Below are 26,985 nucleotides of genomic sequence, written 5' to 3'. Positions count from 1 at the left end.
AATTTTAATTTTCAAAATCAATTTAGCATATGCTCATGTTCCAGAAGTGCAAAGGCCCGCTCGAGACTGCAAGGAGATGGACCTCACAGATAATGCTGTTTGATAGTCTTTGTTTATTAGCTTGAAGTATTTAATTTCTCATATATCTATTGTATCTTCTTTAGCTCTAGCTCTCCTCCATAGTAATCAATCACTATCTTTTCAGTCTCTATTTTTGGGTATTAATATCAGCAATATACCATATTCCAGTACAGATCAAAGTGTATTTAATGGCATGATGGTGTTTTGAGAACTTTATGCCTCTCCTCTCCTTACATAGCTCATCATTTTTCCTTTTTGACTGCTATGGAACAGAAGTTTCATTACCCTGTTCCAGCGACTCCTGTGTCCTTACTCGGAGTTGTTGCAGTTAGTAAGACTATAGGAGGGTGTCTAATGGCAGCTCCTTTCTGGATATGGCAGCTGCTACTGCTGCAGGTCACAATTTGCAAGAGGAACTCCTTGCATTTCAGGTCTGTTGCAACCCCCCTCCCCCATTTCTCTCAGAAATGCATTACTCTGGTGATGGCTTTTTTTGCTGTTGATGAATTTCACTCTGAATCAAAATGCTAAACTGTGAACTTTGCAAGAAGTTTAAAAATAGCCCTGGAACGCTTTGCAAAGCAAATACTTTGAAATCTCAGCCAAAACCAATAAGTTTTGCCAATCAGAATGTTTCCCCGTTGCTGAGGAACGCTAATTAAGCTGTCAGTAGCAAACTGAACCTGCAGATAGGGAACATATTTAGCACATATTTTCAGTGAAAAGAAGCCAGTTCCTACCACCTCCTTCTCTAGGGAATGGAGCCAGGCCATTAGTATTGTATTTTTCCCATTTGCTCTGATTTTTTTCCCAGATATTGAGAGTCGTATGAGACAAGATGCACTCATATCCAGATGTACTGGCTGTCTTGACTTGTCCTAAGGACTTCTGCAGTCTGTGGGACTGCCCACGTATTTCCCAATTAGCACTGAGATACGTTTGCAGATTGATCTCTTTTGTCTTAGGACTCTGACATATTACAGACAAGTATCAAAATTGTTGTACAGATACGCAGATGCACTTTTTGAGTAGCATTTTAAGTCAAACAAGATATTACAGTGGTATCCCATGGTAAGAAACCAAATCAACTGCTTTCTCCAATAGATCAGTTGACTGCTCTAGATCAATGAAATGTTCCTGTCATTACCAAGATATAAAGTGAAACATCCCAGTTTGCTCAACATAGTGTCATCCACTCTAACTGACATCTCGGTGCTCCAATGGTTTATGCCTTCATGTGCATTTGTATACTCTCTGCCAGCCTAAGATCCTCAAAACCTTGACAGTTTTTCAGTTTCTCACTGCATGCAGATGAATTATCTGCAGTTCCAAGGTAAAAACCATACTTTGGTGCTGAGGAGGAAGAGGGGCCAGCAAAGGACACCTCTCTAGTGGCAGACAACTATGAAAGTATCCTGACTTCATTTATTAGGTACCAAATGCTGTACCCTCATTTTACTAGAAACAGAAATTCTGATTCCTTTATTGCTGCTTTCTCAGCTTTGATATCTTATGATCTGACACTGTTTTTCCCTATCTACCAGGCAAAGTGTCAGTCTGTCAAAATTATTTCCTTATCTATTTATTTACTGCTTAAAAACCACTGATGCGATTTTCATTTGTTTATTTTTAGTGCTCCAGGAATAAAACAACAGGTTTTTCTGACCTGAAATTTTGGAGGAGGGAGAACCTTGGGAAAATCAAAGGGAGTGTAATAATTCTGTGTGGTCAAATATGGAAATCAAGAAAGTCATTAAAGATTATTGACAAAGTTCAAATAATACAAACAAGCATAGCTCTTTCAACTCACTTCCTTTCATCATGGTCAAAGAAATAATGAGTATTTTAGTGATGATGAAAACAAATCGGGGATTTATCCGTGGTATTGATGGGAGAGAGCGGAGGTGGGGTTCAGCAAGAAACTTTTTAAGACTTCTATAGGAAAACAAAATACTTTTGCCATTTTATATGTGGGTGACCAGAGGTGGTGGTAGAATGTGTGCAGCTGGCTGTCCCGTGAACTACCTCAGAGAGCCCACAGACCTGCTTGGTGTTTATTAGCATCATTTACCAGACAGAATGTCGTCACCACGTTGAGATGTGCTAACACACTTGGCACTCACAAACTCTAACTGCCACTGAGAAAAAAATCTGGAGAGCTGCAGTGCTTTCGAGACGTGAACACTTCCTAGCACATAAGTCCCCTGGAAATAACAGCAGAGCCATCTGAATGAAAGGTACTTTCACTGCCCTTTGCTTCTCTTGCAGCTGATCACTATGGGAAAACTATGTTTGCAAGTGTCAAGTTGGCCTGTGAAAAAGCAATTCTCTCTCGGGTAATTTTGGCAGAACAACCTGACCTTCAAGAAACCATGACTAAGAATGGCCCTTTATCTTCTTGTCACTCATTACAGCATAGAGTCTGTGACCGAGTCATATAATGGAATGATAAAATAAAGACCAGAGATTCACTTCTGAAATTGCTCTCATATAATAACAATACTCAGCACTTAGGAAATCTCCAGCAAACTTGCTTAAGGGTGATGTTCATGTCAATAGAAATGTGGAGTCACTTAAAAGCTAATTCTACAGCGAAAGTATGTCAAGGGCTGAGATCAGGTTTGAACACAGCTCAAGGAACGGACAGAAATTCAGGGTCAAAGAGCAGAAAGCTTATCCCTCCCTACCAGGAATTTATGGAAAACTGCAGGAAGCGAAAACAGTGAGCTAAAGACATGACGGTCTTTCCAGTGAGACAGCTATGGAGATGGTACATAAGCAAATAATCAAAGAGTGTGAAGTAGTGGGAAATGAGGGGGGGGGGAGATTGACATGATTTATTTATCAGTTCCTGGATACTCAGAGGCTGCTAACAGTTTTGAGAAGAGATGTTCTTCATGGACAGCCAGTGAGTGCAACTCTAATTTTGGCTAACCAATGCTTTCTGAAATCCAGTTCAAATGAAAGTCTGCAAGAGAGAGTTTGGTCCTTTAAAGTAAAGATATCTTAGTGACAGCTAGTGATTTTGCATGTGATTGTATATTTATCCCAATATGTTTTTTATTTAAAATGTTCCTCCATAAAGTCAGAGGTAACAGAGGATTTTTGTTGTTAGTATGGTTGTTTCCTAAATTGTCTTTCTTTTCAAAGATAGGTGAGAACAATTCTTGCTGTCATCAACAGGCACTCTGTATGCAGGAACTAGCCAGAGAAGAAATCCCTCAGCTCCCAGCTGCGTGAATGGGAAAGACAGAAGAAGGCCTACTCGGTCAGCAGGGGTGAGTAGAGTTGCTATAAATCAGTTTTCAAAATAAACAAAGAAAAAACAAAGAAAAGAACAGTAAGTTTGGAGGAAACAATTCAGAACAGGAGAATGTCTTTATTTTGTTGGAAAGTCTTTTAGTTTTCATTCTATAAATAAGACCTGTGCCAGGATCACAAATACAAAGCATCTGGATTCAAGTATTGCAACTTGATCACAACTACACACTTCAAAGTCTAGAGAGGTTTATATTTGCATCTTATGTTTGCTTTCAATTGGAGTCTGCTTACACTATTCTTCCTAGGAAAAAGAAGCTTTAAGTGCACACCCAGACATATATTTTACCCATTTGAAGGCTCTTCATCACTTGCACTACTCTACTTGAAGCCTTAGAATCAGGGGTCAGTAATGATGCCCTCCTCTGTAAATGTATAGACCTTCAAACATGAGTTGTAGTAAGTTTCTCTCAAACTTCTTGATTTTTAGACTCAACCTCTGTGTGTTTGGTTTTATTTAGTATTGGTTTCATGATTTATTGTAATATAGAATATTTTCTCTTAGCCAGTAGATATGCAGATGTTGGAAATGTCTTGGGAAATGTTAAATGGCATTCCAATATCCTACCTCTACTTATTAGGCTGTAATCCAAAAGTTGTAAGAGTTGATGGATTTAGACCATCAAGCTATATAGCTTATTTCTATTGCCATTATTACTAAATTATGCAATATGTGTTGATATTTCTCACAATGATTAATGTTCTCCAAAGTGCTAAATACAATTAGAATGTTGTATAAATAATAATAATAGTGAGAGGAAGAATAGCAGACTAAGTTACCTATCTGGTAACAGTATATATGAAGTGGGGCTCTTTGCACAGGTATAGACTTAAATAAACAACTATATCAGTGTGTCAGTTTCCCCTTATGTAAAATAGTGATAACAACACATATGTCCTAAGGATGCTGTAAGTCAGTGGCGTTTGTAAAAAGGATTTTCTATCATTAGATGAGAGGCACTTTAGAAGTGCAATGAATTAATATTTTGCTCAGTGACACTCGATAAAATATTTTTTGATTAAGAATCTCACCGTTCCCAAGAATTTGATTGAATTAAAACAACCTGAATATCCAAGAGGACTATGACCAAGCAACTTCCCTTCTAATCTCTAGAGTTGCTAAATGATATTCAGGGTTTAGTTGAGGTATTACATCTTAGAGCAACAGCTGAAGACAACTATGTGACATTTCAGACTTTCACGGGGAGTAATCCTGCAGCACGGTGGGGCTGGATGTCAGTTCATGCTGTGAGAACCTCATGGCTCAGAAAACAACTCACCCTGTGACCTATAGTGTTATCAGACACTCACCCAACTGCAATAGCTTACAGATAGGCATGCAGTTATCTCAGAGCAAAACGTGAAAAAGGTCTTGTTTTCTTTAGTTTCAGCAAAAAGCATCACTGTGACCTTTGCAGTTTGGTTATACTAGTAAGTTTTGCCGCACAGACCACCTTAAGAAAGTTCTTTATAAAGTTTCTTAGAAACATTGCTTCCTCTGCTATATATTCGTCCTGTGAGTAGGAACTAAGCTCAGGTGATTTAATAATGATGTTAAGCTCCTGGTTTCCCACTGAAGTCCATCTCAGGTTGGTACTGAGTGACTGTGTGATGTTGAGAGGAACTGTGAACCTCCTTCAGTTCCCAGGAGACAGTAGATGTTGACACAATAAATTAGATTGCTGGTTATCTTAGTAGACATACTAGGGAAGTAGTATGTCTAGGAATGGGAAAGGACTAATGTCTGGTCCTCTGGCTCCAGGAGTAGGTACCTCTGGGGCAAGATGGAAGTGCCTTGTTGGGATGAAATGAGGAAGCTTGAAATGCCCATTAATTTCAAATGTCACTTAGAAAGAATGCACCTGTGAGGATCCCATATGCTTTCCTGATTCAGCCTGCCTTGGAGAGATGTTCACCTTTTACTATGTGCTACAATTTTACTTCTCTCTAGGAGGAGAAAATGCGTATGTAATGAACGGTAGGATTTCCCAGGGTGTGGTGTCCCGTCACCAGCTATTAAGAGACAGAAAGAGACAGCAACCTGTAAGGCAACTAGCTGGATGAAAAAGGAATAGCTTGTTGGACCTCAAACTTTCAGCTTCTCAAGACAGGAGAAGATGCATCAACCTGGTTCAGGTGTTTGCTAAGCAAAACAGAATAAAAAAAAATAAAAGGGAAAAAAGAAAAGAAAGAAATGACCAAAGAAAAACAGCCTGCTGATTGGTATTCACTACAGTCCCAAAGGCCACTCATTTCTTTCTCCGTTACCTTTGCTGCTAGCTCCCCTTGAGTCATTTCTGCTGTTCCATGACATGAGGTTTTAGTAGTATCTCATATAAAGAAATCCCCATTCCAGTAATTAAGAGGGTTTGGCTTTGAAAATACTTGTCCAAAAGGTGTCTTTTTTTTCCCCCAAATGGAAAATTTTCCATTTTCATGCCAAATAAGCCCTAGGAAAAGCTAGAATATTTGAGAAACGACATTCAATGAATTGGTAAGGACAGATCAGAAGTGTAGCTGCCTACCCCAGTGCAGCTATCTGCTTCTTGGGTGAGAGGAAGGAGGACAGAAAGGACAACTTTGGCCGCCTTCCAAACTCCTCCGTGGAGTTCAGTGGGACGCGAAGGGTGGGAAAGGGCTGGCTTACCTGTGAGGCTGTGTGTGGACTATAGGAGTTGGGGAGGAAGGAGATGCCGCCTCACCTGGCTCTTTCTCTATTCTTGTAGTCCCCACCATACCTTCTCATGAATTGGTGGGTATCCATTTTAAATCCAAGATTTAAAATCACCAAGGTCCCGTGGTTGATAAGCCATCCTTTTGCCTTTCTGTTTGTTTTTTTTCTGCACTAGCTGTTGCTATGTTCTCAGGCATTTTCTTTTTTGAACAAGGAAACAGAAGAAGCCCAAACTATCTGGCTGCAGGCACACAGGGAATTGCCAGAATATTAGCACTGAGTTCACGCTGATACTCTCCTCACTGCATTTCAGGCTGCCTGGAATAGCACGGGAACAAATGACACTCTCGGTTACTGATAAAAAGAAGATGGAGCAGGCAATGTTTCACGGTGCTTTTTTTCCCCCATTTTCCTCACTGCACTTCAAGCTGCTTTGCATTCACACGCAGGGCTGACACTAAACGGCTGCAGTTGTGAGGATGCTAATGACGGGCATTTAATTGCAGGGACTTTCTCTCACCTGTTTGTTCGCAGTTTGGATTGGTGTGACCCAGCTGTTGCCACAAGCGGATGGATGTATTTTAACCTATGTGAGACATGTTTGCAGGTCTCAGTTTAGTTTTGAGCAGAGAAGCCATCACTTTATGTGGTGCTAGTAGCAGTCCCAATAGCAAAGCCAGAGACTGAATGTACACAGAAAAGAAGAAACTCTTTGGAATAGTGTTAAGCTATATTATGGGGAACCTAAAAGCCTTCTTTCTACTGCTTATCCTGTATTGCGGATTTTATGATATTTGGTCTCCAAGGTTAGCAATATTGCTTCTGTTACAAGTTAAGTGAGTTTCAAGCATCTCAGAATAGACATAGGAATTCCTAAAGATTTGTGAGGATAGGCTTGGTGTTGTTCAATTCTTCATATGCCGTTCAGTTCTTCATATCCACCCTCAGGCTTGTTCACACACTGGAGGATAAGTGAGGGTGTTTGTTTTGGAACAAGTAAATTAAATTTGCATTTTGTCTCTGGTCTTCCATATTTCCTGCAATTTACGATTCTCAGGGCATGGAAAGCCTCTATCCAGATTTATCCCTTTTCACTAAGGTGGGACAAGGCAAACCCATATTTTGTCTTAACCTTTAAGGAAGGAAATTCTTTCAGAAGTAGTCTGAGTATCAGGTGAGAAGAAGAGCAGTTCTGGAAAGTGACCTGGTGGCAGGGGGAGTGCTGTTATTTCATTCTCAGCCCTTCATATGTATATATGCTATGCTGCTATATGCTGTACATCCAACCTGGTTATGATATAGCTATCTCTCAGTCTGCTTACATTCTAGTTAAAAATTGTAGCAAAAAACTGATTGTATCCCAGGGCTGTGTTTGTGCATTAACTGCACTCGAACTTCAGGACAGGTCAGACAGGGTGTAAACTTTTCCCCGACTCGTATACAGGATTTCACAGAAATAAGGAGAAGGTGATTCTAGTAGCTGTTTGGTGGCTTATAAGTCTTACTACGAGAATGCAATTATTCCCTCTGGAAGAGAATTTCAGTAACAGCCTAAAGTGTTTTGATGGGGGAAAGGGAAAAGCTGGATTTGTTCACTGCAATATTTAGTAGCTTGAAAAATGAGGGTATGAAAAATCACTAGCAAATATGTTTATGAGGGGATGTTCCACTCTGTCATGGAAAGTGGGGTGTGTGCAGGAATAAGGGAGGCACCGGGCCTCCCTGCACAGAGGTACCAGTTCTTACCTCTGATATCATACCGTATACACTCACCTCTTCTCCCACAGTTTCAGGCCCTGAAAACTTTGTTTTGCAGTGATCACCACCAGCAGGAATAGAAAGTGCAAGTCCCAAACAACGGAAGCACAAAAATGTCTCTGTTCTGGCATAACTGCACAGTGACCACGGTGCCAGGAGGGAGTGACCACGGCCAACATGCTGTTGATGAAGAGTGGACTGTTTCCCTTTCGTCTGCCTCTCTTCCTATTAAACAAAATACTTGGTGAATCACATCAGTGTGCTCCAGCCAGGAGACACTGACACACGCAGTGAACTCCCCCATGGGCTCGATATGATTTTAAAAAATGTATTGCCCAATCAGTCGGTTGATATTACTGTGCATAATCCCAGGGAGTTGGTACATGTCCATGTGTCACTGCACATTTGCTTTAGACAGAGCTCTAAAAGCAAAGTAAAATCAAATGCTATTTATGTCACAGTTATCAGGAAGATAGTAGACATGTGAGAGAGGTAAGGAAGGCAAGAGAGGTTCAGTGAATCTCTGGGTACTGTAGAAGTTCACTTTGTCTGTAACTTTGCTGAAAGAAAATGCATTACCAGCAATTTATGAAAACACTGTACTTCTGAAAAATTCCCTCTCCTCCCCTACAGTGCTAAGGGAGACTTTCATAACAAAACTTAAAGCTAGACTAAATTTGTCTTTTGGTACATCCTGCCACTGAGTACCTCTTTACAGCTTCAAATCTCAGGCCAGAAACACTAGAAGAGGATTATAGAGTAGTTCATACCTGTATTTTGTGACTAAGTGCATGCATCCAGTGCATGGGGACATACTGTGCTACCAACTTCATACGTTCTGCTTGAGGCCTGCTTTGAAGTTGTAGTTGAAGTTCTGAGTGAGATTTGACTAAGGGGAAAAATAAAGATTCACTTCTAATTATATTGCCAAAATGACCTGATGTATCCCACCAGGCAACTCCCGATATTATGATGCAATATTATCTAAGACATTAAGGTTCAAAGGGATGAAACTACTTGTAACGCAATTTTAAATAAAAATACATCCTTTGGGTTCAATATACAGGAATTATACTTGATTCATAATTTTTCTCCAGATAAATTACCTTACACACACACACACACACACACACACACACACACACACACACAAAGCTTTGTAAAGAGAATGTTGGTGTGACAAAACTGGCTCCACAAAAATTAGGAAATGTCAGAATTAGGGTGGCATGTGCAATCTAAGTTTAGGTCCCTTAAGTACTATAGCTTCACCGTCCACCCTGCCTTCTTGTCTATTCCTGATGTATTGTGTGGTTTCTGCCTACTTTGAGTTCTTTACTAGCAAGGTCCAATTTTCTCCAGGTACATTTTCCATTTTTTGACCAGGCACTTTCTATCTGTGCCATCTGCCTCCTGCCCTAGGTTTCCCAGTTAGCTCCCATCCCCTGTTTCCTCCTACCTTGTCACGCAACTACTCCATCCTTCCACCCTCCCATGTGCAGTTCCTGCCTCCTTCTCGAGTGTGTGCATCTCAGCCTCTTCCCACCTCTTCTCGCAGCTCTTCGTCCTAGTCTCTACCTTCAAAATGTTTTGATTTACATGGCATTTCTCACCTGTATTGGCTTTGAAAACACTTCTTCTGGCAGTGTACAAGGCTTGTACCTGTGTACATGTTGGAAATCATGTGTGATCCTGGAAAAGTAATGGTGAAAGTGTGTGAAGTTGTGCTGCCAACCACAGTGAGGTCACTGCTGGCTAATGGTAGAGATGTAGAAATCCTCTGAAATCTTCAGTTCATTCTTTATCTGTGTGATGATTTGGTAAATTAATTGCTGAAAGCTCTATTCACTTATTTTCCGTAGTCCCTTTAAGTGGATCAATGTGACTCAGCAGCAGGAAGTACACTATTTTTCCTGCTGCTTTTGAATTTCAACACGTAGCAGTTACGTGGATCCGTTCTTTGTGTGCCGCCTTTTCTACATCACTCAAGCAAACATCATTTGCAGTAGGATGACACTGATTTCTTCTTTCATCATTTTGTGGTGGATGTGGAAAATGATATGTCACTATAATGCAATTTTGTTTTTGGTTTCCTAAACTGCAGCCTGCGAAACAGCTGGGAGGTAAATGCATTCTGTAAATAGCTTTATTTTGTTAGCTGACAAAAAAGGGTGCTCTGTTGTCATTTGCTTTTTGCAGCTGTTGTAGCATGTGCTGGACAGTTTTACAATATATGTCAAATAGAAGTATATCAATTGGCTGAAAACTAGAAAGCAGACAGAGGTTAGTTTCCTATTTTTCTTTAATTATGAATTCAATTTTGGAAAGATACATCCCAACTTAAAAAAAAAAAAAAAAAAAAAGGAAATGTTCCTGCAGAGATGCCCAAGAACAGTACCCGCATGCGCGTTGGAAATGATGCGTGGTGCAGGAGCAGTGGTGTTTAAATGGATGCAACACTGCATCACTGGCCTAGTGACCAGGGCTGTGCTGGCTAGCGAGGGTTAAAGGCATTGGGAGCCGCTGTTGCTTTAGGCTGGGGATTTGCAGGAATAAGAGGGGCTGGCAGCTAACCAGAGCCTGTTGCACCACAGGGCAGGAGGCGTAAAGGACATAACATGAGCTCTCTGTGCATATCTAGAATTGAGCCTGAGAGCAGGTTTTGAAGAGAATTGAAATTTTTATCGAGGGCGTTTAATTGTCCTCCGCTTTGTTTTTTGCCACTTATGTTTAGCTTTTGTCTTGTTGTTTACACACAGCAACATTTACAATCTAAACAAAGCTAATCTAGCCACAGTAAAATCCTGAGCATTTTCGTTTAGCTTTTCTGCAGACCTGATAATTTCCTCCAAAAAGGCAGTCAGTAAGGATCTCCCGTTATTTCATTGCATGCACAAAATGCAGCTACAGAACATCTACCGGCCGTCCATGAAGTATTATTACAAATACATAAACCTAAGCTTGAGTAAAATAAATGAACTGAATTCTTTTGGTGGCGTAATATAACCAACTCTTTTAATCACGGGTTTCGCCTTCCTGGTTTGCAACACTTGGGAAGCGTCAGTATGTGCAAATTCTGGGGCTCCTCAGGGTTTCCAAGCTCTTTGAGACTTCTTTGAGACTTGACTTGTCTCCGCGAAACAGACGGGGCTTGAAAAACGGCAGAATGCATTTCCCCTCACTGTTTGGCCAGCACGGTATGTTAGTCTCCGCGCCCGTTCGTTTGTAGGTGCCTCCGCTGAGAGCGTCAGCATGGATAACAAGCAGTGCCAGCTGCATAGTGATTTTATTGAGAGTAAACAACACCTCGGGGAGAGCGGGGCTCAGGCCAACTAATCATTTGCGGGCGTCACCAAATAAGCACGTTACATCACGTGTTCATAAGGCCGCGCGAGTTATTCGTTGCGAGCGAATTGTCCCACGAACTTTGGCCTTGGGCGACCTCAGAAGAGGTCCGAATTTTGGCAAGTAGGCCAGCGGCGCAGGCGAGCTCGCCGGGTACGTGGTCGGGAGGACGTTAGCGAGGCGCGAGGCACAGACGCGCTGGTGCTCTGCCACGTGCAATTTCTGCGTTGCCTGCGAGCTTGTCCCTTTGACACCCTGCCGCTTAGGGAGTGCGACTGTTCACACGAGTTTCAAGCTGGGATTGAACCTTTGAGTAACCAGCGGTTACTAAGCTGCTGGCGCAAACATGCTGGTGGCATGAAGACAAAATCAGGAAAAAAAAACCCAAAGCAAAGCCCCAAACAGTGCATCAGAAATCACGTCGTTTTTTCAAGTCTCATTCAGTCTGGATCTAATTTCTCACCTCTGAAGCTGGTGGCAGCAGGCCAGCTAACCAGCCATTGGCAGAAGCATCGTATCACATGTGAAAACCTGAGTGTACTGTACACTCAGGAACAAAATTTTGTCACGCATTTTATGAGGTGAGTGAGCGATGCACTGCTGTTGAGACACAACAGAAGTAAACCTTCCCACGTGGCGGGTGGCATCACCTCATCTAGACCTCAGGTGTCTTGCTTCCAGTTATTTGCTTTCACTGCAAAGCCTGGGAGAAAAGTAGAATTATGTTTTCTTGGAAAGCACAGTCCTCCATGCCTCCCTGAGTAGGTAAAGTATCAATGCTCAACAGGTAGCAAATAACACTAATAATTCAGGTAAAGCCATATAGCCTACAGATTGTTTACATTTATTCTCAGCAACTAAAGCTTTGTAGTGGTAATAACAAGACACCTATCATCCCCCCTCTTCTTTCTTGAAGGAACCCAAAAGCCGGAGGCTGTGTGTCTCAGCCAAAAATTGACAGCCTTCAATGCACATCGTGTGCTAGCTGGGAACCTGGCCCGGGTTGTGAACCCTGCAGCTCCAGCCCAGCTCTGAAGAGAGCTGCTTCTCCCTTCTTGTACTGAATCTGCCTTATGTTCAATATATATATATAAATAATCTCAAGCTAGCCAAATATTGACGTTAACCATAGCACCAGTTAAAGCAGAAGCAAAGGACTCCCCACAGCATGCAATTTTATTTATCAAGGCACCTTTCTGTTGACCATGATCCCTCTAAGGAAAATAACCTGATCTCAAACTTTGTTGCTGAAACTTTGGGAAAAGTTTGGACAAAGCTCAGCAGTGGAGGCCTAAAAATCCTCAAAGCAGTTTAGAAAGTCTGCAGCCTTACAGTGTCTCCTTCACAGACCCAAGCAATTGCCATGATGGTCACACAGCTTCACAGCACCCTTTTCCCTTGCTGTGTGATGCTTTTCAGCCACTGCAGTCCCTGCCAGGGACAGTCATTTTACATGCAGTATAAATTCAGATGCAACGTAATGAGATCTTATATGCATGTAAATCTCTGATGTTCTGCTGGCTTCAGAGGACATACGCTTTCTTACATCAACTGAGGAGCAGGTATAGAGACCAGTAAAGTGTATTTTAGAGATTTTTAATGAATAGTCTCTGTAACTCATATAGTAGGATCAAATAGGAACTGTCAAACTTTTCTTTAAAACTCCTAATACTTTAAAGGCACGTATACTTGTATACTTCATGTTGTATAGATATATATGGAGAGAGGTTGGTGTGTGGGGGGGAGAGCCAGAGAGAGGGAGATTAATTCTCAATGAATATTCTATTAGATTTTTCTTCTTTTATGGACACTGCCTTTCAGATCTGGAGTGCACCTCATTTCCCTTTCGCTATTTTCTCATTCCTGACTGATGGTTTGCTCTTAAAAGGGAAAGTGACAACTGAATGATCTGCCACTATTTCCCTGATCTGCTTTTGCCCATATTATTTCCCTTTGCTGCCCTTATTCTTTCACTTAAGCTACACACAGAATGGTCTGTCACATCGTACACTTGAGAAATATCTCTGCAATATAGCAGATTAGGTTCTGATCTAAGCTTTATTTAAGCCAGTGCGAAATTTCAGTACACTTTGGATCAGGTCCTAAACACTCCTTGCATGAAGGTTCTCCCCTTTAAGCACTCAGAGAACTGCTTATGTAAAAGTACATCCCTATGTCCTTAATATATTGGTTTTCCTTCCTTCAGTGCAACTTCATAAAACTGAAATCTCTAGAAAATGTGTCTGTGTCAAGAACATGCTGAGTTTTGTTACAGCACATTTTGATGATTACATTGATTTTTCCCTCCAGAAAAAATGGACAATGCTTAAAGATCAGCAATGTGCTAGTTAACACAGAGGAAGCTCTGGCCTTGTATTTTTAGCTCAGCTCTTAAGAAAATTGCTCAGCTTCCTGTTTGCCTTAGTTTACCCATATGAATCCAGGGCATAATGCTTTTGTAAAGGTTAAATGATACATGTTTTTAAGCACCTGAAGCAAAGAGATTATGTAATGGAGAGAATATCATTTTTTTCTCAGAAGGAGAAAAAAGTCTACAGGATTCTCATAGGTCTGACGAACAGAAACAAAAAAGGATTTGCTAAATATAGGCCAACCTTGAAAATCTTACTCTTTCTTTAGGCTCTGATAACAAACACACTAGGTTCATCTTTTCAAAGAAATTATGTAATGAATAAGAATCTTACCCATTCTGTACTCATGCTTCATGGTACATAAACCAAGCAGATTGCTTATTAGATTTGTGTCTCTCCAAAAGAGCAGATGCAGTCTCACTCTAAAGGTATTGTGAAGACACGTCCTTTTGGGCCAGAACACTGTGTCCTCAGTCAGAATCTGGGCCTATAAAAAGCACTGCAAATGGGAAAGCAGTCCACAGCACTAAGACACCCCTAGTCGCGTTCATCCTGTAAAGTTTACTGCAGGAACCTGCAGGTGCAGAATTAATCGATTCCGTGAGCAGGAGACCATGCTGGGAAGAAGCCTCAGCATAGGAAAAGACCAATGATTGTTTCAACCATTTATATTGCATGACAAACATTTTGCCTTGCAACTATGCCACATTTCACTAAATTACATGCTTGGTGGTTTGCTGTGATTGTGTGATGGCATCACTCACTGCAACCGCAAACCACAGTGAATTGACTTTGTTTCCATGATTTCACTGGTTTTGTTGTAATGATACTCTGACATTTCTGCAGTTTCACGAAAAGGAAATGCTAAACTGGATATAACATAGAACAGCTCTTCAAACTCTTCTTTTCAAATTCTTTTAAAGGCATAGGCCTAAAGGCAGCACTTCTGTCTAGTGTAAATCTCACTGGAAACATAACCTAAGCAGCCCTTCCTGCCATGCTTAGTGGTGGCATTGGACTTTATGTGACCCAGAACTGAAACGCTGTATGGCTTGGTAGAAGTCCTGGGCCAGCTAGCATTTCTAACTGTTTGGTTTAGATTTGGTTGTGGTTGATAATGATGAAGTCTAGTAGTTGCTCAGCCTGTTATTTCTTCTTTATTACTTCAGATGAAGCATGTGATAATGATATCACCCCGTGAAATGAGTTGGTGGGCATCCATTCAGCTGCTACGGCAGAGAAGACCAGGCCAGGCAGCTGCAAAAGAAGCTTTCAAATTATGATTTCAGTGGGCACAACCAGAATTTGCTAGCACTTGAAAGCTCTTATAAAATTGTATTAACAACATCTAGCGTGGCAGCACATTTTAAAGACAGTTAGTTCTCTGTTATCTGTGATAGTGGAGGTCTGGGAAGATCCAAATATATAATAATTGAGATTATATGCTTACAATAGAGTGTAGTGGGGAGTCTGGTGGGCAGATATCCAAGTAGTGCTGCAGGGAGCCAGCTGACGCTAGCCATTAGGTTATAAACTCTGCTGGTCTTGGGCAGGCTTTTCCCTGAGCCATTCCAGTACTTCTACCCTGTCCTCTTCAGCCTATCAATTTCTGGGTACATGAGGCAAAGTCACCCATATTAGTGCTGAATGAAGTCAACACATTCAGATTTGCTGGGATTTAATAGCTCAGTCTGAGCTCTTGGCACAGCTGTTTCTTCTGGTGGAAGCAGTATAGCTTCATTTGTGAAGGCTGTGCTCTGCAATGAGCCAAAAACCTCTTGGATTTCTCCACATCCATGGCACGACTTGTCTCTTGCCAGACAGGCTGCCCACAGAGAGGGAAGGTTGAGTGTGCTGTTGTTTATGCTGGCAGGGAGAACGCAATGTCTCATTGCAAGGATGAGAATACATTGCCGTTTCTTAGCTAGATCTGTTCCATGGAAGAGCAGAGAACTTCAGTTTCAAATGCTGTTTATCTAGCACATTTCAAGAGCGCTGAGATTAATCCTAAAATGGAGGAATAGGCTAAAGAGAGCTACAGTGAACCAGGGATGTGATTTGTTCTGGGCAGCAGTGGAATCATCAGCTTGATAAGTTTTTGTGTCACCCAGCTGCACTGTTTCAATAAATTAGAGCATTTTTATGACTGAATTGAGCACTGTGGTGCATAGTCCACTTGTGTCATATAGATAGTTCCATATATATCTCCTGCCAAGTATGTAGTAAACAATGTACAATGTACGTAGTAAACAAACTACATCCAGCTGGAGTAGTTCCTTGTCCCCATTGTAATTTGTGACCAAAATAACAAGATATGCTGGAAGAACATATACAAACACTATGGCATATATTTGGCTTTTCTGAAAGCGCATCCTCTGAGATTTTGCATCCATACATATATACTCACACACATGGGTTCTCTCTCTCTCTGCAGGGTTGTACAAAGAGAGAGGAACAATGTAAATCTTCCCATTCTAAAAATCTCCTGTTATAAAGAAATTCCTGGCTAGAAACAAGTTTGTACGCAATGCTTTTTCAAAGCAGCAGAGTTCTTGTTTGAACCAGATAAATAATCCACAGGCCAGATGTTGATTTGACCCTTCTCTATTTGCAAGTTTAATTTTTAAAAGATCACTAGAATCACTGTAGAGTATTTTTCTCCCTTTTCTCCTATAATTTAGCAGACTGCTTGAGAATCAGAAATAAATATATGGACATTATCTCTAAACTGGTCCAAATTTCAGAGTTCCTGTAATTTCAAAGAAAAATCATCTGTCATCAGTCCCAACGAGTCTCATGATGAGTGCTATTAGAAGCTGAATTGTTACTATCAGCACCTACCTTCCTCAAATATAAAATACACTATTTTTGTGTAATTATATGGTGAGTGAACAAGATCTTTTCAGTTCTGTTTTAAATCCCATAATTTCCTAGCTATGGAGAAACTAACAATTGTAGAGGACTCTCCAGGGAATCTCATCTCTGTACCACCAACGAAACAGGACTTGTTGGGAAGGGAAGAAAGTGGGATTCACATCCCTTCCTTGTCTTTATCAGTAAGTGGAAGGCTGCAGCTGCATGACCTGTTAACTTCATTATTTTTTGGAAGCTTGACGTATGTTTGGGAAACAAAGGCAGGATGAAATCCTCAGGTGGCATAAACCAGCTAAACTCTGTGCTCAGAAATGAGCCTTGCCAGATTACTCCATCAAGGGATCAGACCTTGATCAGTCACAGGATTTTGTTACTGGAATGTACTTCAAACACTTTTGAAATGTATTCCTTCTCTTGAAAATTCACTTCAAGTTTGGTGATCCTCCAGAAAGCATTTGCAAAGACTGTTTTTTAATTAGTCTGAGGTCAGGTAGAGAGGAAAAATCAGTGGAGTTGGCTGGAACTCCAGAAAGAAAAGAGCTTGTTTAGGGAAAAGGAAAACACTTGTGCACTGCAGTTGCCTTTAGCTGGCAGAAACAAGGGGAAGGAGGCTGGGGAATGAAAGAGCAGAGCCAAGGTGTTTTCTTTCTTTTCTTTCTTTCTTTTTTTTTAATCATTGACATTGCTATTATAGTTAAGTAATATGGTGATGAAGGCAGTTCAGGTAACAACTTTGGAGGGAAAGTGGTAGTTCCCTTTGGAGGGAAAGTAGTCAGCAAATGCTGCAGACAAAAAAACAGTGTCCACCTACAAGGCAAGAGTTGGATAGTGGCTGCTCATAATTTGGCTCCTGCCAATAGGTGTGGAGCAGTCTTGGAAAAGCTACTAAAAGCTGGCTCAAGGTATATGGCTTGTGTGTTTACACCTACACATTCCTTAGCTAAACAATGATTCCCTTCTTAGATTTTTTTTTTTTTTTTTTGCCTAGACCCTCTGCCCCCTCTCCCCCACACACAGATGACACTTGTTCCCATAGCTTCCATATCCATGGAGTGCAGAGCACTCTGCCTGGTGATGTGGTTGTGCTTATCTGGTGATAACGCCAGGGTACATTCAGATCACTGTGTATATGTCTGGGACGCCTTTGTATCTAAACTCAATGTTGACCCTATTTTTTGCATAGAAAGGATTTTTGAGGGGAGCCAGTAGTTCACTGGACTGATTTATTTACTCAAGATATTGAAGGGTCACTGAGAAATTATATTATTGCATTGTCTTAAGAGCTTTAAAACTTCTACTTAAAAATTATTTTGTACTGCATACTAAGCAAGAGGAATAGCAAAGAAATGCATGAGTTATACCCAGAGATTTTACTGCATTTGAAAGGAGAAGGGGAAAGCACAGCATGACTTGACTGCAGCAAGCTTTCTCTAGCAAGGTTTAAGATTGCCACCTAGGCCAGTTTTCCTGAGATTGCCATAAGCTTGAACAGTACTGTAAAACTAACATTTCTAGAATAAATAAGGCTTCACATTACATTATCAGGATCACTATCATTATAACTCTTGGAATGCCTTTGTGTGACAGAGTGTTGGTTTTACACCGTGAAGATACAGTAACAAATTGTTTGTAATGAAACATAATGATATTGTAATTTAGAATAAGACTTCCTTCATTTAACCTTAGGCATCAAAAAATTAGATGTCTAGTCTAAGTCTGGGCTCTCTTTGGAGCCAGTGAAGAGAGAGATGTGTCTAGAAGATGATTCATCCTATCCAAAAATAGCTGTCTAGAGTTGACTGGATGTTTTTCCTTTTGGAGATACCTTTTCCTCTCCACAGACTGTAGAGGCAACCTATATAATTAACTGGGACAGGATGCCTGCCTTTTAGATGGCTACGTGTATATGAGAGGAGTCTGGGGTTTATGATCTGAACTGAAAGGCAAAGCTTAGATCTTATTATCCCAAATTATGTGAATACTCTGTGATATAGAAATTTCCAGGCAGTGTAGAATAGGTGTAAAGGCTGGCCTAGGTATACAAACAGTTAAGTTGTATTATAACAACTCTTCGATCTGCTCTTCAAGTTCTTTGGAGTCAAGAGTGTTTAGATCTAGGTTTTGTTCCAATTTACCAATGAGATATGATAATCATGCAATGCTCAGACAGGCATTCTGAATAGTCCGAAAATCTGTGAGGATTTGGACTCAGGCAATACGGCTACAAGGCAATCATCAGACATGTGCCTAGCAAGGTAGAAGAGCTTGAAGTTCCTCCTTTTAAGGACATAGGTAGGTGTTCAGCAGAAGGCTGCCTGAGTCATTCTTTCAATCTGTACGAAACCTCTTCTTTAAGTTGCTAATGCTACAATACTCCAGTACCCCAAGTTGTGCAGCGTGATGAAGCCCTGTTCTTAGGCATTTAATTTTGTTTTCACTTTTTTCCCTGCTAACAGTAGGATTACAGCTAGAGTCTTTGGAAAATCATTTGTTTTCTTCTTGTGGAAAATACTCACTTCTTTATATCCCAAGCAACACTTGCAGGCCAAGAACCCATATTGCTCCATTCAAAATGATTTCAAAATGCCTCTTTGGGAACTGCAGTGTCTCATGCCATTATTTTCTGTGGTCCAGAGCCCAGGCTAGGCTCCCTGCCCCATGATGCAATCCTGTCTTCTCTCTTGGTAAATAGAGATTTATCTTCAAAGAGTTGCTTGCTGATGTACATCCTAGGAGATGCATTTGCTTAGACTGCCCAGGTAATGCAGAAATGCAGAAGGAATAAAGCTGTGAAATAAAAATTCCAAGAAACATTCTGAAGATATTATAATTACAAAAATACTTTTTTGTTCTTGATGGAAATAATCCTAGCAACTTGGGCAAGGGGAGGAACGTTTACTTAAGAACTCTACTTCACATTGATAATCTATTCTAACACAAAAAAATGGAACTTGAAGGCAGATTGAAACAGAATTTGTAAAATTCCATATAAGTCTCAGAGTTGCTTTATATGAGAGTGAAATTCAGACTATCCCCCAAATGGATCTGGTCCAAAAGTCTACAAAATAGCAGGCAGAAACTACAGGAAAGTGCAGTCCTTGATCCCACTTCAGATCTGGTCTCTACCTTTACAGTAGCTCAAACCAAGGTCTGCAGAAATAATTTGCAGATGGTGTTTCATGCTGCCCCAACTTCACCCAACAGAAGCAGAGGTGAAGTCCTGAACATCACAGGCTGGCTTTGCCTCTTCTTGTGGTATATTCTCTCCATGTCAAAAGGGGTTTGGTTAGTAGCCTTCTTTGTGGTTTCTCTCTTACAGTCAAAGCTTTGGATCCTGTGTGGTGTAATCAACAACTTGATTTAATCTCTTTATAGATAGTAAAGAGAGCTTCATTCCCAAAGAAAAACCAAAGGAATGTGGTATTTGTATGCATTACAGTACAATTTCACTCTCCACTGACAAATATGGGTGTATTTGACAAAAACTAAACTGAGCTATCGGTGATGCATGTGTGGATGAAAGGGGGCAGCAGTGTCTCAGCTCTGATGGACATCTCTCCCCATTCGAGAGACGCTGATTGTTTTGTGGGATCTGAGCTATGGCATATAGTGTGCTTCTGCATCTTGTGAGAGCTCTCAAAGATATGATTTCCCACTGAATCTTCTGAGATGCAAGCAGACTACAACTGTAAAGTGCTATCATCCACACTGAATTTATTACGTTGACTTTTCATCACCTGGAGTTTTACTAAAATATTCTGATTTCTCCGTTTTTATCACTAATTAAAAGTTGAGTGGAGCAGCCCACCTTTTAAACATGCTCCTTTCCTCTTAGCAATTAGCTTGTAAAAATCCCTTTGCGCTCATTAATAGCTAGCTAGTCTCCTCTCCTCTCTCTTTCTAGACCCTCTAGGCCAACAGAATAATTAAACTGATGCCTATATTATGCTAACATTCACATCTTCTTTCTGCTTCATCCCAGATACAGAATAGCCCAAGTGGCTATTCCTGTCGTTTTAACACTGGGATAAGCCACGCTACCAGGACCGTGCTGTTTTTCTCAAATCACTGCCTAATCCCTGTGATGATCCCAGACCCAAGAATGGAGTGAATGACAGAGAAAGTGATAATGAGGAAATCAATCATATGAGTAGAAATTCCTTAAAATTAGATGTTTGCTTTACTGTTCTTTGTGAATGATGATGCTTTTCTGACTCGGGGGAAAATGTTTCCTAAAGGTTTCCTTAACCTCTTCAGCAACGCTGTGAGCTTGTCTGCATGGGGAAAATTAGCTGCAGCAGCTAATGCCGGAGTAAATAATTGCACAATAGATATTCCCATGGTCAGCAAGGCACGCTGGCAAAGCTCTGAGTATGAACTGTGTCTGCTGCATTTTTCAGAGATGGGATGCAACACCGTGTCTGACTTTCTACATTTTCATTTTAATCACTACCGATATTAGACTTGCTCCCCGTGCAAACGTGATTCTAGGAGGACAGTGAATTTCTTCCAGACTATCACTCTGGCTTTAGAAACACATTCATTATTCCAGAGTAAAAGTGATCTTTTGTCTGTAATGCAGCATCAGCACAGAGAGTTATTTCAGTCAGTACTCCGTACAGAAAAGCTTTGCGTCATATAGGTCTATACCAATTAGAGACAGCCCTGAACCAAAATTAACTTGCTCTTGTGGATGAGAATGAGGCATCCTTTTGCTGCCCTCTTTCTTCAACTTGCAAACATATCTCCTACATATATAAGTTTAGCTACTTACACTTTCATCGAAAGAAGTCCACACTTTGAAATGCGGTGATATACTTAAAATCAGATTATTTCTGAAAGACTCAGCATAGTCAAGGCCTCTTGAATATATAGCTGTAGTAAATCTCAGCCTACAACAGATTTATTTCATTATCAGACAATTTTTAAGGATGGTTTCGCATAGGTATAGAAATAACATGTTCAGACTGTTGGACCCAGGAGATTTATTTCTAGAATAGATCTCCTGGCTTAACAGGTAAAGATAATCATGCTTTACCCCTTTGTACATAGTGGAATTTGGTTTCCATTGAAAAACACTTATTCTTTCTTGGCGTATATTTAAGATGGCTGTTCTAATAAAGAAAAAAATATCTGAATAGTTTTGATGAGCATATTGCATTACGATATACTGATTCTAAAACAGCAGCAGAGTGGCTTTATGTTCCCCCATCATACTGTCTTTTAAGGACTAATGCAATCTGACATTAAGAGCATAAGGAGAATACACAATATTGACATGAGATAAGAATCATCAAACAGAAACAGCTTTTCATGCAGCTGTTTTTACTCAAAACACTTTTTATTTAACCTCATAGCACCGGTATCTGAGCATTATTTTTGGGGTTTATCATAAATATCATAAGCACCAGCTAAAGTACTACTCAGCATTAGAAATTAGGTATGAGAGAGAAAATAAAAAGTGAAAGAAATGTTAGGTCTTCACATTGGCAAAAGATTAGCAGCAAGTGTCTTAATGATCCATACTACTGGATGTATTCTTTGCTTTTTTATTTTTAATGGTCTAGAAAACGGGGTGTCAGTGAGAAAATCTGAAGATGACAAAATGGTTGAAGGCCATGGAGGACTAGGATGACTACGGAAACCTTTAAAAGAATCTAGGAAGGCAAAGTGGATAGGAAGTATGATAGTAACTGGAATCTGCTCTTTTCAAATAAATATAACCAGATTTGGGGAAGAAAAAAAAAACAAGCACAAGTGTCAGCTACTCTTAATAGTTGAAAATTATCTACTCTGAAATGAGGAATGGGTCATCACTGCTGACAGTGCAAATTTATGCTTCAGACACAGAGGCATCAGAAACAAATTGTGTGAGTACTATACAATCCAGGATGGAAAACAGGACCTATAAATATTATAATGCTGTTCTATAAACCAAGCCTATTGGCTTATCTGAAATACTGTACTCATTTTTCACTATTTTCTCTTAGATATATTTTGCAGAAATAGAAGGCTCCAGAAATGGGACATTAAAATGATTAAAGCGTTCATAGGAAAAGAACTTGAAAAGACTGGAACTGTCATTTAGAGATGAAGAAAAGGAAAAACAGTGGGGAGAGGTCAATGTATAGAGAGGATGACTTTTTAATTTGGGTTATTCTTCCAAAAAAGAGTAAAAGGAGTTTAATTAAATTGAGCATTTAGAACAAATCAAAGAGGACGCTCCTCCACAATGTATGGTTAATGATAAGATCTTCTTGCTAGACTATATAATTGAGGCCGGGACTCATCCTGTGGGGAAGGTCTTCTGTAATTGCCCACTTTTGTGTTTCTTTTCTCTTTTCTGGGAACTTTTGGTCCTGTCCGCTCTCAGAGGTTGGAAATGGAAGGAATTGCTGACCTGTCAGTCTTCCTAAATTCTTCATAAACCCTTTATATTTGCACTACATTTTTTTATATTGTAGTTTCATGTGCAGCTAAAAATACTGCCACTCTGTAAGGAATTAGAGCAGACTAACTGCAGGGAAGGCACCTGTCAACACATTTTTCTTAAATCCCTCTAGGTATATGATCCTAAACGTAACCAGCTAAACAGCTAAAGGCATACTGTTTTCCACTTCCTTTCTGTGGATTTGAAATTGAAAGACTGACATTAATTAAGCCTCAGAACTAACCTTATGTGCTAAACATTTTTAGACTGATACCTGATATAAGCTTTTCAATGTCACAGTGTAAACAGCTGGCTCTGCTACTGATAAATTGGAGTTTTCCCCTGAAAACTACTCTGTTTTGTTTAGCCACGAGACCACATCATAGAATCAGTAAGGTTGGAAGGGACCTCTAGAGACCATCTAGTCCAACCCCCCTGCTCAGCAGGGTCACCTAGAGCATGTTAGACAGGGTTGCATCCAAGCAGGCCTTGAATATCTCCAGAGAAGGAGACTCCACAACCTCTCTGGACAACCTGTGCCAGTGCTCCGTCACTCTCACAGGGAAGAAATTCCCCCTCAGACTCAGGCGGAACTTCCTGTGGTTCAGTTTGTCCCCATTGCCTCTTGTCCTGTCACACGGGACAACTGAAAAGAGTTTGTCCCCATCCCCTTGACACCCTCCCTTCAGGTACTTGTACACATTGATAAGATCCCCCCTCAGTCTTCTCTTCCCCAGGCTGAAGAGGCCCAGCTCTCGCAGCCGTTCCTCATAGGGCAGATGCTCCAGCCCTCTGACAATCCTTGTAGGCCTACGCTGGACTCTCTCCAGTAGCTCCGTGTCTCTCTTGTATTGGGGAGCCCAGAACTGGATGCAGTACTCGAGATGAGTACCAGGGCTGAGTAGAGGGGCAGGATCACCTCCCTCCACCTGCTGGCAACACTCTGCCTAATGCACCCAAGGATATCATTGGCTTTCTTGGCCACAAGGGCACATTGCTGGCTCATGGTCAACTTGTTGTCCACCAGCACTCCCAGGTCCTTCTCTGCAGAGCTGCTCTCCAGCAGGTCAGCCCCCAGCTTGTACTGGTGCGTAGGGTTATTTTTCCCTAGGTGCAGGACTCTGCCCTTGCCCTTGTTGAACTTCATGAGGTTCCTCTCTGCCCAGATCTCAAGCCAGTCCAGGGCTCTCTGAAAGGCAGCACAGCCCTCAGGTGTGTCAGCCACTCCTCGCAGCTTGGTATCATCAGTAAACTTGCTGAGGAGGCACTCTGTCCCCTCATCCAGGTCACTGATGAATAAGTTAAACAGTGTGGGAGCCAGTACTGAGCTCTGAGGAACTCCACTAGCCACAGACCTCCAACTGGACTCCACGCCACCGATGACAACTTTCTAAGCTCTGTCTTTCAGCCAGTTCTCAATCCACCTCACTGTCCACTCATCTAACCCACACTCCCTGAGCTTGTCTAGGAGGATGTTACGGGAGACAGTGTAAAAAGCCTTGCTGAAGTCAAGGTATGCAACATCCACTGCTCTGCCCTCATCTACCCAGCCAGTCATTCCATCATAGAAGGTGATCGGATTGGTTAAGCATGATTTCCCTTTGGTGAATCCATGCTGACTACTCCTGACCACCTTCTGTTCCTCCGTATGTCTAGAGATGACATCCAGAATGAGCTGTTCCATCACCTTTCCGGGGATGGAGGTGAGGCATCAGCCTGGAGACTCCAGACTGGCCTGGAGTTGCCTGGGTCCTCCTTCTTGCCCTTTTTGAAGACTGGAGTGACATTGTCTTTCTTCCAGTCCTCAGGCACCTCTCCAGTTCCCCAGGACCTTTCAAAGATGATGGAGAGCAGCCTGACAACAACATCCACCAGCTCCCTCAGTACCCGTGGGTGCATTCCATCCAGGCCCATGGATTTGTGGATGTCAGGCTTGCCCAGAAAGTTTCTAATCCTATCCTCTTCAGCCAAAGGAAAGTCTTCCCTTCTCCAGACTTTCTCCCTTACATCCTTCCACAATAAAATCTCTTGCTTACTTCTCTGTGCACTGCAATCCTTACAAGTGCCTAAATCACCTTGCAGTCTCTGCATACTCAGACACCAGTGATCTGTGACCAAGATTTTCTGAAAAATGTGTCAACTCACCTTGTCTTTTTCTTCATCTTCTAAATAAATGGACAATTCAAGTTGGGCCAAACAAAATGTAGGAGATCTGGGACTGGCAGTGACTTAACATCATCTTCAATCTTACAGCTGTCTTATGGAAACTTATTGCCCCAGCTGACTTAGGAACAGAAAACAGCATTTTTATTTACATGAAAAAGCATGATACAGTTTAGAAAACAGTATTGCTAAGGTACCAACGCCCATGTAAGCCAGCAGAAGATTCACATTGACCTCGATGAACGCTGCAGTTTGTTTCTTCACTCCATAAGTGCTTTAGCAGTAATAGCATGACTGAAATGACTTCATCCTCATTTCAGCAGTTCAAGAATTATGTTCTTCATTTCTATGGTACTCCCTAATGCAACCATTTAAAAATGCCTCTTGTTCTCCTCAGCTATTTGTATACTGACTAGGTCTTAGGAATACAGTTTAAGATTGCAAGGCAATGAAATTATCAATTTGTCTGCATGAGTTCTTGGTTATGGTAGCTAAAATTATGTCACACATTTTTTTCTGCCTCAAAATGGAAAATGTAAACTAATAAGCTTCCAAATGTTGTCAGACTTTCATCATTTTCAATGCTTCTTGTCATTTTTGTTTGGACAGGGACCAGAGTATGTAAGTGATGGACCAATATATTTAGGTGATCACTTTGAGTAATCTCTGATTTTTCCAAAACTGAATGTTCATTGCTTATTGAAAACAGCTCCATTAAAATAACAGCACCTGGATCAACCATGATCAGCCTTAGAAAAACTCAATTTATCTTTTCCCTTGATATTTTTTGCTCTGATGAAATTCCATTTTTCTTCTTACTCTTACTCCAGAAGAAAGGAGAAAGGAGTATGGCAGAGCATACATGGATCAGAGAATTGGTAAAGACTGGGATGCTTATACCACTAGGGTCCTGACCTGACTTTCTTCTCAATGTGATTTTACAAGTTGATTTACCAGCAATGGTCAATTTTCAGCAGGTGGAGACGAGTCTTAAACACAAAATAAAGTGCAGTCCAATCCATAGGGAACAAAGGCATGTGGAGGTAGCACCCTTGTCTTCACTTACACCAATTAGCCTCCTAGAGGAGTCTCAGGAAAAGGATCAGCCACAAAGCAGACATTTGTAGGACCATTGGTTTCAGGTCCAAGGCAGTAGCCATGGCACAGGAGGTATTTGCATTGTCACTTCACCTGTTATATACTGGATAAATAAGAAGAAAAGCTCATGAGTGTTTAAGTCAGTGCGAGGAAAGAAAAGCTAAAGCAACTCAGTAGGGATTACATTAAAAAGAATTGACTGAATGCTGTATGCACTGCAAGTACTTACAAGAGATCTTGTTTTTTTTCTTGTAGCCTAATTTTGGTGGAGTGATGTACATAGGGTCTCGTCCCCCTGCTGGCACTGCTCTCCAGAAGTACTTTGTCACTCCATCTTACAGCTTCATGCTGCAAACCCATCACTTTCTCCAGCTTCCAGTGCAAAACCTATGAACAGGATGAAGTTATTCGGTCTTATTATTTTTTTTATATCCTTTGCAAAATGGTTAAGCGGGTTGTTGCTTCAAGAGGTGAGAAGATTTGGCTCTGTGGTGACACCAGAGAATGTCAATGTTGTTAGTACAGATTACCATGTCCCATAACATTTATTCCAATGATTCTTATCATTAGAATTTTATAGTAATTACATATTTGTACAGATGCACAATAGGGTGTGTATAGTCTATAAACATTATATGTGTACATATGTATGTAAATGTAACATTTAAGAGAAAAAATGTTGCTGAACAGGTAAATGGCTGCCTTTAGAAACAACATCCATTTTGCTTGCAGAAGAAAGGGATATTGAAAAGGTTTTGCTGTGCATTATTTCTCATGCAATAATTGCTTGTTTGCTGCTCCTGTCTTATAAGCTACTGGCAAACCTGCAGTTGAAGTGGAAATGCTGATATATTCAAATAGGTAGGCAAAGGCAG

The 26,985-nt window shown here is 40.9% G+C and overlaps 1 protein-coding gene across 1 annotated transcript in view; it reads left to right on the top strand.

Annotated features, from left to right (window-relative positions):
- Nucleotides 1-26,676, top strand: part of LMNTD1 (lamin tail domain containing 1) — a 44,841-nt gene extending 18,165 nt beyond the window's left edge. Inside the window, exons 7-8 of the mRNA XM_062568441.1 lie at nucleotides 3,265-3,359; nucleotides 26,366-26,676. Coding sequence (XP_062424425.1) covers nucleotides 3,265-3,359; nucleotides 26,366-26,503 — 233 coding nt within the window. The 3' untranslated portion in view covers nucleotides 26,504-26,676. The remainder of the gene's footprint in view (nucleotides 1-3,264; nucleotides 3,360-26,365) is intronic.
- The last annotated feature ends 309 nt before the right edge of the window (nucleotides 26,677-26,985 follow it).

Source organism: Rhea pennata, chromosome 1, assembly GCF_028389875.1.
Source record: "Rhea pennata isolate bPtePen1 chromosome 1, bPtePen1.pri, whole genome shotgun sequence".
NCBI lineage: Eukaryota > Metazoa > Chordata > Aves > Rheiformes > Rheidae > Rhea > Rhea pennata.
This window is presented reverse-complemented; position numbering and strand designations above follow the sequence as displayed.